The sequence below is a fragment of the Chrysemys picta genome, chromosome 5 (assembly GCF_011386835.1).
Source record: "Chrysemys picta bellii isolate R12L10 chromosome 5, ASM1138683v2, whole genome shotgun sequence".
NCBI classification, from domain to species: Eukaryota; Metazoa; Chordata; order Testudines; family Emydidae; genus Chrysemys; species Chrysemys picta.
In genome coordinates this window covers 130,272,912-130,291,428 of record NC_088795.1, presented here as the reverse complement: position 1 = coordinate 130,291,428, position 18,517 = coordinate 130,272,912, and the positions used below count along the sequence as shown (strand labels likewise).

General features: G+C 44.2%; 1 protein-coding gene across 1 annotated transcript in view; it reads right to left on the bottom strand.

Moving 5' to 3' along the window:
- Positions 1-5,838, bottom strand: part of RPIA (ribose 5-phosphate isomerase A) — a 28,712-nt gene extending 22,874 nt beyond the window's left edge. Inside the window, exon 1 of the mRNA XM_005292458.4 lies at positions 5,574-5,838. Coding sequence (XP_005292515.2) covers positions 5,574-5,768 — 195 coding nt within the window. The 5' untranslated portion in view covers positions 5,769-5,838. The remainder of the gene's footprint in view (positions 1-5,573) is intronic.
- Between the last annotated feature and the right edge of the window lie 12,679 nt (positions 5,839-18,517).

The window sequence follows — 18,517 nt, the reverse complement described above, 5'->3', positions numbered from 1 at the left end:
GTGTGGTTGACTGGTCAGTTCATAACTCTGGTGTTCGTAACTCTGAGATTCTACTGCATTTAGCCACATTCCCCAAATAAGTTCAGCTACAAGTTGCCACTGCTTGGTCCTTACATATTATCTAATGTACAGTTTAATGTTTCTGAGGCCTGGCCTACACTAAAAAGTCAGATCGACCCAGCTATGTTGCTCAGAGGTATGAAAAATCCACACGCATAAGTGACATAGCTAAGCCAACCTAACCCTCAGTGCAGAATTCTTTCATCGACGTAGCTACCGCCTCTCAGAGATGGATTAACAAGAGATGGGAGAACCCCTACCATCACTGTAATGAGTATCTACACTGAATCACCACAGCAGCGCAGCTGCAACTGTCCCGCTGTAGCGTTTCAAGGGTAGACAAACCTTATACCACTGAATTACACATCAAGCAACCTCCTGTGGCTGATGCTTTGACTGGAGTTGAACAGCTCTGGATGGAGCTAGCTTGCTTTGGCCAGTGGGAGCATTGTTGCAGTGTAAGCCTGATTGAGAAGGAAAAGGGTAAAGCAGATCATACCCCAGAGGGGTTAAGGACTTAACTGGCCCCTTAAGTGACATTGACAAAAAATTTAACTCTTTAAATCTGGCCCAAGTTTGGGAGCTCCCACATTATCCCAGCCCACCCCCACCGGAGATTCCTCTGCAAAAGGAGTCATCGCAGACAATTACACCTGTATGGTCCCAGTGGTGCCAGCGACGCCACAAAAATGGAAGAGACTCGGCCTCCTAAGTTCTTCTCTACTCCTGCTGGGGGTGGGTCGTGTGAGGCCAACACAGAAGTAGTTGCAATCCTCCCAGGGAAGATCAAGGTCAAGAACAGGAGGAGGAGGAGACAGACAGGGAGCTCCAGCCCACCGACAACAATCTAGGTAAGACAAGACATGTATGGTCTTCTCTAGACTAGAGCTATGCCTTCACTGCCCCCCAAAAAAGTGTGCTTTTAAAGCAGGATGACTAATGTGCATTAGCTACATTGCTGTAAAAGCCCAGTGGAGCCAAGGCACTTGTAGTTTTTACCACGATGTAGGTAGGTGAGGTGAACAACAGGTAAGGGTAGGGTATAGTGTTAATAGTGAAGACAGAACCAGCATCTTCCGAGTCCTAGACTAACATGTTAACTGCTTAGTGGGCCGTTAACATTAAACTGTTGGAGTTGAACATGTGTTAAGGCACACTGCTCTGTCTACACTAGGTTGTTAGCATGTGTTAGCTAACACCTTCCAAATCCTAGGGCTGGTCTACACTAGGAACTTACTCTGGTGTAGCTATGTCTCTGAGGGGTGAGAAAAATCCAACCTACCTACCCCCCCTGAATTTCTTCCATTGACTTAGCGATTGCCTTTCGGGGAGGTGGATTACCTACACCGCTAGGAGAACCCATCATGTCGGTGTAGGTAGTGTCTACTCTGAAGCAGTACAGCAACACAACTGTAGTGTTTCAAGTGTAGACAAGCCCCTAGTCTAGACAAGAACTAAGAAAGGAAAAACTGGGAAATCACAAAGGATCCCATTCTCCAACAAAGGCCTGAAACAAGGGGGAAATGTGCTGAAATAAAGTGTACAAATCCCAGAGAGATTTATTAAAGCTTTCTTTGTCTCACTTCCCCATCTGTAAAACAGGGATAATACTTTATCTCCCATCCTTTGTCTGTCTTGTCTGTTTGACTGCAATGTTGCTGTAGACATGTTGGTCCTAGGACATGAGAGAGAGACGTGGTAGGTGCAGTAATATCTTTTACTGGACCAACTTCTATTGGTGGAAGGGACAAATTTAAAGCTTTACAGAGCACTTCTTCAGGTCTGGAGAAAGTAATCAGAGTGTCTCAGCTAAATGTAAGACAGGATAGATTATTAAGCATAAGGGTTCACACATGCTGAATTAGACCACTTAAATGCAGTAGGCAACTGACGGTTAGCAGACAGTAGGGTGTTTTGGCAGGGTCTGGTGCTACTTTGAGTTGAGGTGTTTTGGTCTGTGGGGAACTTGCTACTGATGATGTGCTTGGTGAGACTGAGGAGTTGTTTGAGGGCCAGAAGAGGGGGTTCGTGAAAGATTTCTTTCAGAGTGTGGTCCCCATCAAACCTGGTTTGTAAATGTTTGATGAGATCCCGTATGGATTCCAGTGTTAGGTGACAACTAGGGAGCATGGTCAGCAGGTTTTTTTTTTCCTGTACTGAAGCAGGTTCTCTCGGGGTATTTGGGTGGCCACTTCCATGATGCGATCTTCTCTGGTGGAGTTTCCTTGTTTAGCGAAGGCAGACTTAAGTATGTTTAGATGTAAATCCGGGACTTCCTCTTCGGAGCAAATTCTGCAGTATCTGAGTGCTTGGCTGCAGATACCATTTTTTTCTGGTGTGTCTGGGATGGCTGATGGATCTGTGCGGGTAATGTGGTGATTGTGGGTTTTTTGTATATAGTAATTTGCAGGGTTCCACTTTTTAAGTGAATCGTCATGTCCTTGAATTTGATCTTGGTGTGGGAGTATTCTAAAGAGAGAGTCGGATGGACAGGTGGTGGTGGTGGTTGAAGTTGTGGTGAAAATCTATGAAGAAGTTTAGGTCATCCATCCAGCGGATGAAAATGATTAGGGGCATAGAACAATTTCCATATAAGGAGAAGATAAAAAGACTGGGACTACTGGGGGAACAGGATGGGGGATTAATAGAAGTCTATAAAATCATGAATGGCATGGAGAAAGTGAATAAGGAAATGTTATTTACCCCTTCACATAACACAACAACGAGAGGTCACCCAGTGAAATTAATAGACAGCAGGTTTAAAACAAACCTAAGGATGTACTTCTTCACACACACACAGAACGTGTAGAACTCGTTGCCAGAGGATGTTGTGAAGGCCAAGAGTATAACTGAGTTCAAAACAAATTAGATAATTTCATGGAGGATAGGTTCATCAGTGGCTATTACCCAAGATGGTCACCCATGCAACCCCACGCTCTGGGTATCCCTAAATCTCTGACTGCCAGAAGCTGGGACAGGACAACAGGAATGAATCACTTGATAATTGCCCTCTTCTGTTTACTCCTTCTGAAGCACCTGGCACTCACCATTGTCAAAAGACATGGACTAGATGGATCATTAGCCTGACCCAGTATAGCCCTTCTAAGGGGGAGGGATAGCTCAGTGGTTTGAGCATTGGCCTGCTAAACCCAGGGTTGTGAGTTCAATCCTTGAGGGGGCCATTTAGGGATCGGGGACAAAAAAAATCTGTCTGGGGATTGGTCCTGCTTTGAGCAGGGGGTTGGACTAGATGACCTCCTGAGGTCCCTTCCAACCCTGGTATTCTATGATCATTTATATTCTTAAATATGAAGTTGTGGAGGGTAAGGATGAAATGGATGAGTTTAGTGTCATGTATAGAGTGTTTTGGGTTGATTTCCAAGTGCTGCACTTCATCTTGTAGGTATCAAGGCAGGCAGCGATGCCATCATGGTGAGGGATGTTGGTGCACAGGGAGGTGATATCCATGGTGGCAAATGTGGTGTTCTGGAGAGACTGTTACTGTTCTGGAGGAAGTCAGTAGTGTCTTGGAGGAAGATGGCCCTTTATGCTGCAGCTACACCACTGTAGGGTAGATACTTCCCACTATGTGGTTAATCTACTTCTCTGAGAGGCAACAACTAGGTTGACGGAAGAATTCTTCTGTCAGCCTGGCCATGTCTGCACCAGGGATTAAGTCAACCTAACCATGGCACTCAGGACATGAAATTTTTCACAGCCCTGAGTGAAGCAGGTATGTTGATCTAATTTTTAAGCATAGACCATGTCCCAGTTATGGATCAGAACTCTGTTGTGCGAGTGCTGAACAAACACTAAACAAAAATATGATCTCCGCCACAAAGAGCTGACAAATCTAAGGCCCTGATCCTGCAAAACACACATGCTTGATTTTACTAGCATGAGTAGTAATCAAAGCTAAGCATGTGTGTGTTTGCAGGATCAGGGCGTATGATGACTGTAAGTTCTGAAGGGCAAGGACCATGTTTCACTAGGTGTACGTTCAGTGCTTAGCACAACTGGGCTCCTGTCTCAGTCAGGGGCCTCTAAGCCTACGGCAAAACTAATAAATAATAATAGGAATGAGGAAGTGTGTTGCTTAGTGTTGGAAGACTAATTAACAGTGACAACTACACTGGCAGCTGCAAAGCCCAAAAATACAACTTAAAATGCTCCCTTTAAAATGCTGAGCTCTCCGCTTCTGATGTGAAAAGATCAGCGAAAGAGAGAACAGAGTGGATTTTCCCCGATAAGCAAAACCATCTAACACCCATGCAATGGCTCCTACCAGTTTATTTACTACTGTTAACAAAAGACTTAAGAAGCAACTCCTACAAAATGATACAAGGCCACAACCTGTCTTAATTTGCAAGCTAAGTCAGACAATGTATGAATTTAACCAGCTACAGGGGAAGCCAGAAAAGAGCTTTCCTGGACACAGAACAAATAAGCTATTCACATTAACTGTATTCTTTACCCACTTTAAGAGGACACCACTTAAGTGTTCTATTTGACCAGAATAAAGAGCACGCTTAGTACACGGAAGTCTCAACTCCATAACAGCACAGACCTTCACTCCGCAGTTCTGATTTACTGGAGGATTTTGTTTTCAAACTGATTGAGGCTCAGTGTTCCAGACAGGCCAGTACCAAAAACAGATCTAGAGAAGGTGCTATTCCTGTGTGATCTTCAACAGGTCACTTAGGAAAATTGAGACAGGGCAGCTATCTGTAGAATGTGGATAATACTTTACTAATTCACAGAACTGTTGGTCATTAAAGTCTGTGTGGCGCTCAGATAGTAGCACAATGACCGCCTTAGAAATGCCAATCCAGACTACTGGAAGTTTGTTATCTGGCCCCAACTTGCATGGCAGTTAGTTTAGTTTATTTTGCAATCTGCTATGAAAATGAAAAGTATTAGCATGGCTCACTGAAACAGAGATCAACCGAAACCGTCATTTACAGAGTGTAGTAGGCATACACTGTGCCCCGTAACAGACAACTGTTCCATTCTTTGCTTGGTACAACTGTCCCCCATAAAAGGCACAAAGCTGATAGGGGGTTGTGTTGTACGCGGTGTAGCTGCAGTCGTGTGGGTCCCAGGATATTAGATAGGGGGTTTTGTTAATGCCCTTAAAAAGCAATCTAAAATGAAAGAAAAAAACGAACAGTGAGGCTTGGCAGCAACCCTGCAAGCACATGTGCAACAGGCACACAGCCAGAGCTGGGTAAAACTACGCCATCCCCGCACAAGATGCAAGGGCAGAACCCCATCCTGCAGCAAAACCCCCATAGTGTTTGTCACAGGCATGTGTTAAAGTGCATAATTACTTGCACACTCCCTGTGACAGGCATGTATGCAAAGCATTTTGCTTGGAGGTAGGGGGTCACTTTTACAACTCTCGGGGGGGGGGATCTGGTGCAGCCCCCCGGATGAATGGAAGCTGCTGCAAACTCCGGGGCCCGCCCTTTGCGGGGGGAGGGGGGGAGAGTCTTTCGAGGGTCTCCACTCACCTTCACGTGGTTATTTACAGCTGCCCAGGCGGCCACTCTCTTCGCCTCCTCGGACATGTCGCTGCGGCTGCTGAGCTGCCGGCGCTGTGGCAATGGCACGTGCGGAAGGGCCCGGCTCGCCCCACCTCCTGCCCTTGCTCCGCCTGGGGGCAGCGCACCCAGCAGCGCCTGGGCCAGCAGCCTCCCGCGCCGCATGCCGAACCCCACCCCCCGGCTCCCGGGCTGCCCCACGCGCGCGGGAAGCCTGGGAAGGCGCCGCGCGGGGGAGGGGGGAGTGCACCGCCCAGTGGCGGCTGGGAGTTGTAGTGCCGCCGGCTGAGGGAGTGCAAGGGATGGGGAGCAGGGGGGACCACAGCTCCCACAATGCAGCTCGCCTGCCCGGGCTGCCGCGGCTCGCGTGCCCCTAGCGGGCTGGCTGGGGAGAGGCTCAGTGCAAGCTGGGGTGGGGCGGTTGTGTTGGCTGGCTGGGGGGGGCGCTCCCCCAGGGTGAACCTCGGGGCGGTGGTAGCTGAAGCAATGCACCAGGGATGGATGGGAAGAGCTGCCAGGCACCCTTCCCCCTTGTGACCGGCACAGCGTCCGTGGCACTTGTCAGTGCACTGGGTTGGAGCCCCGGTGCTGCGACACTGGCGAGAAGTAACACAGCAAAGAGTCCTGTGGCACCTTATAGACTAACAGACGTATTGGAGCATAAAGTTTCGTGGGTGAATGCCCACTTCGTTGGATGCATGTAGTGGAAAGTTCCAGAGGCAGGTATAAATATGCAAGCAAGAGTCAGGCTAGAGATAACGAGGTTAGTTCAATCAGGGAGGATGAGCCCCTCTTCTAGCAGTTGAGGTGTGAACACCAAGGGAGGAGAAACTGCTTTTGTACTTGGCTAGCCATTCACAGTCTTTGTTTAATCCTGAGCTGATGGTGTCAAATTTGCAGATGAATTGAAGCTCAGCAGTTTCTCTTTGGAGTCTGGTCCTGAAGTTTTTTTGCTGCAGGATGGCTACCTTTAAATCTGCTATTGTGTGTCCAGGGAGGTTGAAGTGTTCTCCTACAGGTTTTTGTATATTGCCATTCCTGATATCTGACTTGTGTCCATTTATCCTTTTACGTAGGGACTGTCCAGTTTGGCCGATGTACATAGCAGAGGGGCATTGCTGGGATATGATGGCGTATATTACATTAGTGAATGTGCAGGTGAATGAACCGGTGATGGTGTAGCTGATCTGGTTAGGTCGTGTGATGGTGTTGCTGGTGTAGATATGTGGGCAGAGTTGGCATCGAGGTTTGTTGCATGGATTGGTTCCTGAGTTAGAGTTACTATGGTGCAGTGTATAGTTACTAGTAAGAATATGCTTCAGGTTGGCGGGTTGTCTGTGGGCGAGGACTGGCCTGCAACCCAAGGTCTGCGAAAGCGAGGGATCGTTGTCCAGGATGGGTTGTAGATCACTGATGATGCGTTGGAGAGGTTTTAGCTGGGGACTGTATGTGATGGCCAGTGGAGTTCTGTTAGTTTCTTTCTTGGTCTTGTCTTGCAGTAGGAGGCTTCTGGGTACATGTCTGGCTCTGTTGATCTGTTTCCTTATTTCCTCATGAGGGCCTCATCCTCCCTGATTGAACTAACCTCGTTATCTCTAGCCTGACTCTTGCTTGCATATTTATACCTGCCTCTGGAACTTTCCACTACATGCATCCGACGAAGTGGGTATTCACCCACAAAAGCTCATGCTCCAATACGTCTGTTAGTCTATAAGGTGCCACAGGACTCTTTGCTGCTTTTACAGATCCAGACTAACACGGCTACCCCTCTGATGGTGAGGAGTAAGGGTGTCAAGGCCGTGCATGATTTCACATGGCTACACTCTGCCTTCCTCTTCCTTTTCATGTACGCTGAACTGCTGTGTGCAGCTGTATAACTCCAGTTTACCCCCAATTCCCCTTCTCTGAAAATCCTAATTCCCTGAATCCACAGTGACCCCCCGTAGCACTATGTTAGGCCATGGCTACACTTCAGCTGCGGTAGCGCGCCTCTGAGTGTCCATGCTTCCTACATCCATGTACCGGTGGTTTCCATTCCATGTGTAGTTTTAATCCACCTCTCCAAGAAGCGGTAGCTAGGTTGGCAGAAGAATTCTTCCCTGGACTTTGCTGCATCTACACTGAGGGTTAGGCGACCTAATTACAGAGCTCAGGCTGCAAAATTTTTCACAGCCCTAAGCGATGTAGCTAGGTTGATCAAATTTTTTAAGTGTAGACCAGGCTTTAGTTAATTAGTTAGTTCTGTTTATCTGAACAGCCAGTTATCCAAAAGTTTCAGATCTCCCCCTGCCAGTGTGAACATGACATAACTTTGTTAAATCTACTTTAAAAATACTTGAGTCTAGAGGCAGCATTTTCAAGAGTGCCTTAGTGATTTAGGCACCTAAGTCCTATTGAAAGTCAATATAGTTTAGGCATCTAAATCCCTTAGGACCCTTTGAACAATTTTATCCTAGGTCAATCCCTAGTTTGAGCACCATTTAGTCTACCAATTTTTTAAAAACTGTTTTAAATAAATTTATATGCTCCAACCATGTTGGCAATACAACCTTGCGAGATGGAAGTTTTAACATGTTGTTGCTTTTCTAGTGCAGATCGGGTCTAGACACCAACACGAGGTGCTGTGTCCCAGCTTAGTGTTAGATCCTTATATCAAAACACTGAGATGCAGTAGTGAGGGATGTGACTATAAGCTTTCCTGAACGTGGTGGTACTTGTATCCACACATCATCGACCAAAGTTATACAGCCCTATCCTAGGATGCATGGGGTTTGCTATAAAGTTTAATATGGATTTTCTGGCAGTGAAGGTTGGGAGGAGGGAATCTTTTCTTTGTTCCTAAATCCTGGCCAAGAATCTGGGAAATTAGGAGGGAGGCAGTCATTGATATTTAAGGCCAAAATTTCATAGACCAAAATTTTCAGTCTTGGGTGCTTAAAATTAGGCTTCTAAATCCATACTTAGGCATTTAAATAAAAGTGACCTGGTTCTCAGAGATGCTGAGCACCAACAAATCCTACTGAAGTTAATGGGAGCTGCTGGTGCCCATCAGCACTTTTGAAAAATCAGCCCACAAGTGACTAGAGAATGTCCATTCATTTTGATTCTGATAACGAAAAAGCCTCTGTTGCTTTTTTAACTTTCTATATATCACTGACGTGACTCAGTGCTTCCTAATGTACCTCGGAGCCTGTGGTGAGAACTCTCCACAATGCTGCTGTGATTTTTAGGGACTCGAAATAATTCCCTTTGTCATGGCTCACTGGGCAATGCTGGAGCGCCGGTCTTCGAACAATGGGGCATTCTTCCAGCAGAGCCTCTTTTGTCCAGTAATAAAACTTGGTTGATTCAAGCCAGCCTTCCTTTATGCAAGATGTCAGTGACTTGCTATTAAGGAGTCAGTATGTGAAAAAGGCTGGACTTTTCTACGAGCTGCAAGAAACCTTCTCTAGTGAATTGTGCACTGCCTGCAGAATAGTATATTTTACAATGCAAATACACACTGGGATGCAATTTCTATCAGAAAAAGCCAGCTACCAAAAATCATTTTCTTCCATGTTGCATTAACCTGAAGTCTGATTTAGTTAGCTTGGTGTTTGGGCTGCCGCCATCCATAACCCTGCAGGTGTGACTGCTCACTGAGAGAACAGCAGCATGCCTTCAGTTCTGGAGTGCTAGCACCGATTCAGCAAAGCTCTTTAAACACAGGCTTAGCAGGTGCTCAAATCCCATTGACTTCAATGAGACTTGAGGTTAAGCATGTCCTAAAGTGCTGTGCTGAACTGGGGTCTTGATGGTGATAGAAAACTGAAGCAAAATACTGGAGCCTGATTTGTATCCATGCATCAGTCATTGAAGGGTCTGGCTTCAAGAATGTCTCAATGCGTACGTGCTCAGGGAGCATAAATACTAGAAATACGAGAAAGGACATCTGCCAGCCTTTTCAATCAACATCTTCACTGAAGTGAAGGATAGGTTATGGTTGGATTTGAGTGGATGCTGACCTAGATAGTCTTTCCTAAACTCTCTTTCTGTATGATAAACAAATAGTTTGTGATATAGCTTCACCAGTACAAAGCTACACTTGAAATGCTACAGTAGCATAAGCTGTAGCGCTGCAGCTGCGTTACTATAGCACTTCAGTGTAGATGCTACCTCTGTTGATGCCGGTTGCTGTAGTTAATCCACCTCAAGAGGTGGTTGCTAGGGTGACAGAAGAATTCTTCCCTGACCTAGTGCTGTTTGCACCTGACGTTAGTTCAGCCTAAGTACATCGTTCCTGGGTATGGATTTTTTACACTCCTGAGGGACATAGTGGGTCAATCTAATTTTTTTAGTGTAGACCAGGCGCAAGTGTAGACAAGGAAAGCCATGACTGTGGTGTTTACCCTGTTTTCAAGCAGGAGAGAGCACCACCTATGCAAATTGCAGCTTTCCTTGTGTATGCTTAGGGCTTGAACTAGTGCGACTCCATCGGTGGCTGGCCATTGACTGGGATCAGGGCAAATTCTCAAGGTAGACTAGGCATGAGTTTGTAACCTCACCAAAGACCCTATTTAAGGCTTGGTTTACACTAAAAAGTTCGGATGACCCAGCTACATCGCTCAGGGGTGTGAAAAATCCACACACCCTGAGTGACATAGTTAAGCCGACCTTACCTCCAGCATAGACAGCACTAGGTCAACAGAAGAATTCTTCCATCAACCTAGCTATCACCTCTCAGCGAGGCAGATTAACTACACCAATGGGAGAATCCCACCTATCAATATAGGCAGTGGCTATACTGAAGCACTACAGTGGTGTAACTGCAGTGTTTCAAGGGTAGATAATCTCTAATACTCACAGGGTTGTCTGTTCACCTGAATTTATCACAAGTCTTACAATATTTAGTGCTTTCCTTAAAGCCTCAGCTCCTGGGATCATTTTGTTACACAAGACTCACAGCTCTCTCTCTTTTTTTTAAAAAAAAAAGCAAGTTTCTATTGTGGTTGCAGAGAAAAGCTTAAAAATGTAAATCCCAAAGGCTCAAAACCCAGAAGGCAAATAAAAAGAAACCAATGTTAATAGGCAGCAAGTTTAAAATAAATAAAAGGAAGTACTTTTTTTACACTATGTACAGTCAGCCTGTGAAACTAATTGCCATAGGATGTTGTGAAGGCCAAAAGTATAACTGGATTCAAAAAAAGAATTACCGGTAGTTAAGTTCACAGAGAATAAGTTAATCAATGACTATTAGCCAAGATGGTCCGGGACACAACCCTGTGCGCTGGGTGTTCGTAAACCTCCAACTGCTAAGAAGCTACGACGATGACAGAGGGTGGATCACTCAAAACTGTCCTGTACATTCCCTCTGAAGCATCTGGCACTGGCCATGGTCAGAGACAGGACACTGGGCTAGATGGACCACTGGTCTTACCCATTATGTCAGTTTTATGTTCTTATGTCACTTGTATTGTGGTTTTTTTTTAATCTCATGATTTTTAAACCAGTCTCGGGATTGTTGGAGGCCTGATTCATGATTTTTGATCTTAGGGTTGGCAATATTATACTCGGTTAGTATCCATGTATCACTCTTGCTAGCAGTCAAGCTGGTACATGGTTTATCCTTCTGTGATTGGTAGGTACACTTTGTTTTTTTCAGTGTGGACAGACCTGTTTGACCATGTTTGTGTAACCATCTAAGTGGCACTCCTTCCTCCTAGCTGTTTGTGCGATAGGGCATCTCAGAGTGCCTTGACCCACATGTTGTGTGAGCATCCCAACTCTATCCCTTGCTGAGGCATTATGGAGTAGCTATCCAGACATCACAATGCAGTAATATCAATATAGTGGTGCAGCCAGGTAGGCATGGATGCACAAATGTGGAGGTGTAGTGAAAGAAAAGTTACTGTGCAGCTACAGCTTAATTGTATTTGTTTAGCTTTGGTTAGATTCATTTATACCAATGTACAAATTATACATTGTACAGGACAGGGCCCAAACCAATGCACTACACAAGCACAAGGGAAGGCTTGCTATTTTTGAACGTTTTTTCCCCCTTGAGTTCCAGCCAAAGCCAGCTCTATTTGAAAGTGGCTAAAGTCCCTTTTGTAAGATCATGTGCTTGGCCGACACTCAGAAAATGACTACACCCAGCACCAACCCTGCTTTCTGCTGCTTTAACAAAAAGGGAGGTATCTGAACCTATTACATTTGAACAGAACTTCTTGAGACAATGTGGTAACTCTCGACCATTTTCACTAGGGAAAGTGCCTTAAGAAAGACCCGAGAAGCCAAAACCGTATGACCTGTAGCCAGGAATAGCTTGGCATCAGTATGGTACTGGGGTTTGGATGAGGGCTTTGAAGTCTGCACGTAGGTTTCCTCTGTCCAGGAGCACCAGCTCCAAAACCTACTCTCCACATTACAGAAACTGCCAGAGGGCTTCCCCAAGGCTGGTTGACTCCACTAGTCAAGCTGTGCTCATTCCCCAAGCCAAGCCTACAAATGTGTGTGATGGGGTTGGAAAGGGTAAAGGACCCCTAACTTGTTTAGCAGACGGTACCAACAGATGTGTTCCAGGATGGGGCCATTCAGGGCACAGTGAAGAGAGGGAGCCCCAGCTCGAGAGACAAATTACAAGCCAAAGGGATATGGCCCAATGCTGGTTAAGTAAGGACTTGTCGACGTTGGAATGTTATACCACGTTAGCTACACTGATATAATCAAAGCAGTGAACACATATTGGTATAAAGGTGCTTGCATGTGCAGAACTATTCCCATATGGGAAGGGAAATAATTATACTGGTATAAATCACCTTTATACTGGTATAACTGCATCCCCACTAGGGCTTTTATTGGTGTAATCATTTTGGTATAAAAATCACACCCCTAAACAAAATAGTTATGTCAGTGTAACTTTTAAGTGCAGACCAGGCCTAAGGTTCAGGGTTGTACTGTATACTACTTATTTATTTGTATTGTATTATAGTTGTACGAAGGAAGCCCAGTCATGGACCAGATCCCCATTTTGCTAGGTGTTGTACAAACACAACATTAAGGTAGTCCCTGCCCCCAAAGAGCTTAGAAGAGATTCAAATCAAGTTCTTGACCACTCACTACTTTGCAAGAGTAGGGTGTATAGAGAGACCCTGTCAACTGAAAAATCACACTTCTGTGTCTGAATATTTTTATTTTTGAGTGGGATTTCAAGTGACACCTATGATTCCTTTAACTAAAAGAATTATTTTTCTGTTTGTCCCTCATGCTTACTTTATGCATGTAACAGCACTTTGTGTATAGTCAGTTTCACGGTGTCCCTAGGTAGTCCTATCATCGCTTCCCCTCTTTGGCCTGCTGTTCCTAACAAAAAAAAAGGTGTGTTCTCACCTTGAGTTAGCTTACATGTGATAAATAATACAAAGTAAAATCCTAGCGAAGACAAGGCAGTTTGTGGTTTTCACACAAGTTAGCAGGTCAAATTAATGATTAATCATTCATCTTTCACATGACAACTGGGATGAGAAAAACATTTAAAAAAACCAAACCAATGTGACTGTATTACTACATAAATTGACAAGGGAGATTCAGGGGCAGGCTTACTATCTGAAAATACTTTTAACTATTTTTTTTAAATTGACTACTTTTCAAATTGTTAGTATCCCTCTAATCTTGGTGGTGTTGCCATATCCCACTGTAGTTAATTTCATTCTGCCTACTTAAAACGTTACCCTGCAATCTCAGGTTCAGAAATATATCAGCAGGATACAACCTTCTTTAGTTTTTGTCTCTGTTATATTGTGTTTTGATCTGTTGCACTGTTTGAAAAGTTGCTGCATTTCACTCTGCACATCACTGGCTCTCAGTGGTGGTTGTGGGTAAAGTGATGCCTATCTGTGTAGTCCGTAGATTATGTCTGAATTCTTCTGGATGGAAAGCACTCTGTTAATTATCATCATTCTGATCAGTATTAATTTACATCACCCTTGGAGTGAGAGTCTCAAGGTACATTAATGTATTTTTCACTTGTTGCAACATGGACAGGCCACAAGATGGCACATTATTTCTCTCACTGCCCAGCCCTATTAGTTACAGAAAGCATCTACCTAACGATAGTTCTGAAACATCATGGTAGTTTCCAACCAGCGGACCAAATTCGGTGATGAATCCTGGTCACATGCCATCTGAGGCACATTGCACATACCCTAGGAAGAAGATGGTATTTAGATGGAAATACCTTTTAGACTGACTACAGCTTCCTGCAATTGCAGGTTATAGTTTCCAGATAAATGACTGGTCAGATATTAAGTTGATACTATACTGGATCAAAATTAATCTCATATATGCCATCAGGACTGAACGCAGTTCCCATCACAAGGAAGTTTTGTTTTCCTGGCACAATTTTTTTTTATATTGTGTAACGTAATTTCCTGTACATACTATAGGTGTTTGTTTTAAGGACTTGCATATATCATTGCCACATCACCTATTAAATTAACCTCCCAGAAAAGGAAATCAATCATTTTTAAATTGCACAATGCTGATGGTGTTTATTTTGTTCTAGATATAATAAAAGTTTTTATGAACCAGAACAAACTCTTGAGAACAAGTAAAACGATTTGAAGTTCAGCTGTAATCTGATATGTATTACTTTTTCTGGTTACTAGTATCTATAAACACCCAGAGCTAACTGTTATTGCAAAGTGGCAAGAGATATGTTACTGGAATTCAGGTGGGATAGCACTATATTTTCTCGGGGACAGTGCTAATTTTTAAGTGTAATGGAGTTAACTTTGGACATGGAAGTTCATAGCATTGCCCTTTAGCATTGTGTTCTATTTAATACCTTGTGCTCACCGTTGTGTCTAAATATTTTCATGCCACAAGGCTGTGCTGCACCAGTGTTTGTAAATGTCGTCTTACCGTGACCCTATGTTTAAGGCCTTTGTTACCTGTCAGCTCTGTGTTCTTGGGGGACCAGGGCGCAGTATCCAGCCTGTCTGACTCACGAAGGACCTCCCCCCCCACACACACAGCCTCTGCTTGAACCAAAACCAATCAGAAGAAAGACTTACAAAAAGCAATGAAAAGGCAGTGGGAGACACACCTAAACCCCTCTGGACAAGGGTGATAGGATTAAGGAAACTCCCCTAGCCTCATTTGCATCAAAGATGGGACAGGGAGGCATCTCCATTAGCATACAGAATGGAGAACAGAGATTCCAAGGCAAGAACAACATGGAACTCTGGGACCAGAAATGCAGGAAAGCACTGCATGATGGAGGATCTCTGCTCCAAATGTTAATAAACCCACGCCTGCACACACCCAGCTCAGTGCTTATCAGACCAATTCTAGTAATAAATCATTTATTGGTATCCAAAATACTGAAGCTGCCTAACTGCATTGTGAGCTTCCTTGAAGGAACACCGCCCAGAGCCAGGAATGAGCAGTTCCTATTGTCTAGCCTGAACAAAACAACTTTGGTATACTACCCTGAGCCATCCATTTACCCATAAACAAATCTAGTGTTCTCTCTTGAACCATTATTATTTCTCTACAAAAACCCCTACCCATGCTCAAGTAAGTGTTCTGATGCCTGGATCCAAAATCTGCATCAGTTCCATTGGGACTTCATCTTCTCCTGACTGATCGTGCTGGGTGCTGTGCCTGTCTTCAGCACTCAGCTACCACCAGCACCTGAGAACCCCAACTGGTTTACGCTTCATGGAGTGGTGAGAACCCAACTCTCTCTGTTTTTTTTTTCTACGCTAGGTATAGCTTTCTAACCCTGACTTGTGTGATCAGTTATAGTTTTCTAAACCTGACTTTTGTAATCAAATTTAAGCTAGATTTAATATTGTAACTGTTTTGTTTGTTTGGCTCCCCTTGTATGGTTATTACCTGGCAATACATAACTTTTATGGTTAAGCTAGTTGCTTCCCTCCCTCTCTCGCTCTCTCTCTTTTGTGTTTTTGGCTTCCCCATTTGCTCTGCAGCAACGCTTCTCTTACCTAAGCTAAAGATCCCTGCAGCGCCCAAATCCTGTAGGATTTGCTCATCAAGTGGGTTACAATTGTTCTGGTAGTAACGTGAAAGTGGGGATGCCATGCTGAACCTGTGGCATAGGAAGGTGGCAGCTTGCAAGTGCTGCTCAACCCAGCCTGCTCAGGCGTACTCTATTCTATAAGGGGAGAGGCAACTCCAGATTTACTCCTGAGTGGAGCGCAGGAGCTGGTCCAAGAGGTAACTATAACAGGACCGCTTGGAAATAGTGACCATAATACAATAGCATTCAACATCCCTGTGGTGGGAAGAACATCTCAACAGCTCAACACTGTGGCATTTAATTTCAAAAGGGGGAACTATGCAAAAATGAGGGGGCTAGTTAAGCAGAAGTTAAAAAGTACAGTGACAAAAGTGAAATCCCTGCAAGCTGCATGGGCACTTTTTAAAGACACCGTAATAGAGGCCCAACTTCAATGTATACCCCAAATTAAGACATACAGTAAAAGAACTAAAAAAGAGCCACTGTGGCTTAACAACCATGTAAAAGAAGCAGTGAGAGATAAAAAGACTTCCTTTAAAAAGTGGAAGTCAAATCCTAGTGAGGCAAATAGAAAGGAGCATAAACGTTGCCAAATTAAGTGCAAGAATGTAATAAGAAAAGCCAAAGAGGAGTTTGAAGAACGGCTAACCAAAAACTCCAAAGGTAATAACAAAATGTTTTTTAAGTACATCAGAAGCAGGAAGCCTGCTAAACAACCAGTGGGGCCCCTTGATGATTCAGATACAAAAGGAGCGCTTAAAGACGATAAAGTCATTGCGGAGAAACTAAATGGATTCTTTGCTTCAGTCTTCACGGCTGAGGATGTTAGGGAAATTCCCAAACCTGAGCCGCCTTTGTAGGTGACAAATCTGAAGAACTGTCACAGATTGAAGTGTCACTAGAGGAGGTTTTGGAATTAATTGATAAACTTAACATTAACAAATCACCGGGACCAGATGGCATTCACCCAAGAGTTCTGAAAGAACTCAAATGTGAAGTTGCAGAACTATTAACTAAGGTTTGTAACCTGTCCTTTAAATCGGCTTCTGTACCCAGTGACTGGAAGTTAGCTAATGTAACGCCAATATTTAAAAAGGGCTCTAGAAGTGATCCCGACAATTACAGATCGGTAAGTCTAACGTCGGTACCGGGCAAATTAGTCGAAACAATAGTTAAGAATAAAATTGTCAGACACATAGAAAAACATAAACTGTTGAGCAATAGTCAACATGGTTTCTGTAAAGGGAAATCGTGTCTTACTAATCTATTAGAGTTCTTTGAAGGGGTCAACAAACATGTGGACAAGGGGGATCCAGTGGACATAGTGTACTTAGATTTCCAGAAAGCCTTTGACAAGGTCCCTCACCAAAGGCTCTTACGTAAATTAAGTTGTCATGGGATAAAAGGGAAGGATTGAAAACTGCTTAAAAGACCGGGAACAAAGGGTAGGAATTAATGGTAAATTCTCAGAATGGAGAGGGGTAACTAGTGGTGTTCCCCAAGGGTCACTGCTCGGACCAATCCTATTCAACTTATTTATAAATGATCTGGAGAAAGGGGTAAACAGCGAGGTGGCAAAGTTTGCAGATGATACTAAACTGCTCAAGAGTGTTAAGACCAAAGCAGACTGTGATTAACTTCAAAAAGATCTCACAAAACTAAGTGATTGGGCAACAAAATGGCAAATGAAATTTAATGTGGATAAATGTAAAGTAATGCACATTGGAAAAAATAACCCCAACTATACATACAATATGATGGGGGCTAATTTAGCTACAACAAGTCAGGAAAAAGATCTTGGAGTCATCGTGGACAGGTCTCTGAAGATGTCCGCGCAGTGTGCAGAGGCAGTCAAAAAAGCAAACAGGATGTTAGGGATCATTAAAAAGGGGATAGAGAATAAGACTGAAAATATATTATTGCCCTTATATAAATCGATGGTACGCCCACATCTCGAATACTGCGTACAGATGTGGTCTCCTCATCTAAAAAAAGATATAGTGGGACTAGAAAAGGTTCAGAAAAGGGCAACTAAAATGATTAGGGGTTTGGAACGGGTCCCATATGAGGAGAGATTAAAGAGGCTAGGACTCTTCAGCTTGGAAAAGAGGAGACTAAGCGGGGATATGATAGAGGTATATAAAATCATGAGTGATGTGGAGAAAGTGGATAAAGAAAAGTTATTTACTTATTCCCATAATACAAGAAATAGGGTCACCAAATGAAATGAATAGGCAGCAGGTTTAAAACAAATACAAGGAAGTTCTTCTTCACGCAGCGCACAGTCAACTTGTGGAACTCCTTACCTGAGGAGGTTGTGAAGGCTAGGACTATAACAGCATTTAAAAGAGAACTGGATAAATTAATGGTGGTTAAGTCCATTAATGGCTATTAGCCAGGATGGGTAAGGAATGGTGTCCCTAGCCTCTGTGTGTCAGAAGATGGAGATGGATGGCAGGAGAGAGATCACTTGATCATTGCCTGTTGGTCCACTCCCTCTGGGGCACCTGGCATTGGCCACTATCGGTAGACAGGATACTGGGCTGGATGAACCTTTGGTCTGACCCAGTACAGCCGTTCTTATGTTCTTATTCTGGTGTGGTGCCCATGCCATATGAGGATGGCAGCTTGGAAGTGCTGCTCGACCCAGCCTGCTGAGTCCAGGGACATATAAGGGCTCAGCTTGGGAGTGCTGATTGACCTGGTCCTCTCAGATGCTCTCTGTTAATGTGTGTGTGTGTGTGTGTGTTCATCTGATTCTGGGGCTGGAGGAACCCAGCCCTGGGGAACTGAGGTCCTGCAGGATAGCTCCATTGGGAGGGAACTTGCAGAAGGGAGAAGTAGAGCTCCATATGAGAACACAAGTGACACAAGCAGTACATTGATAGAA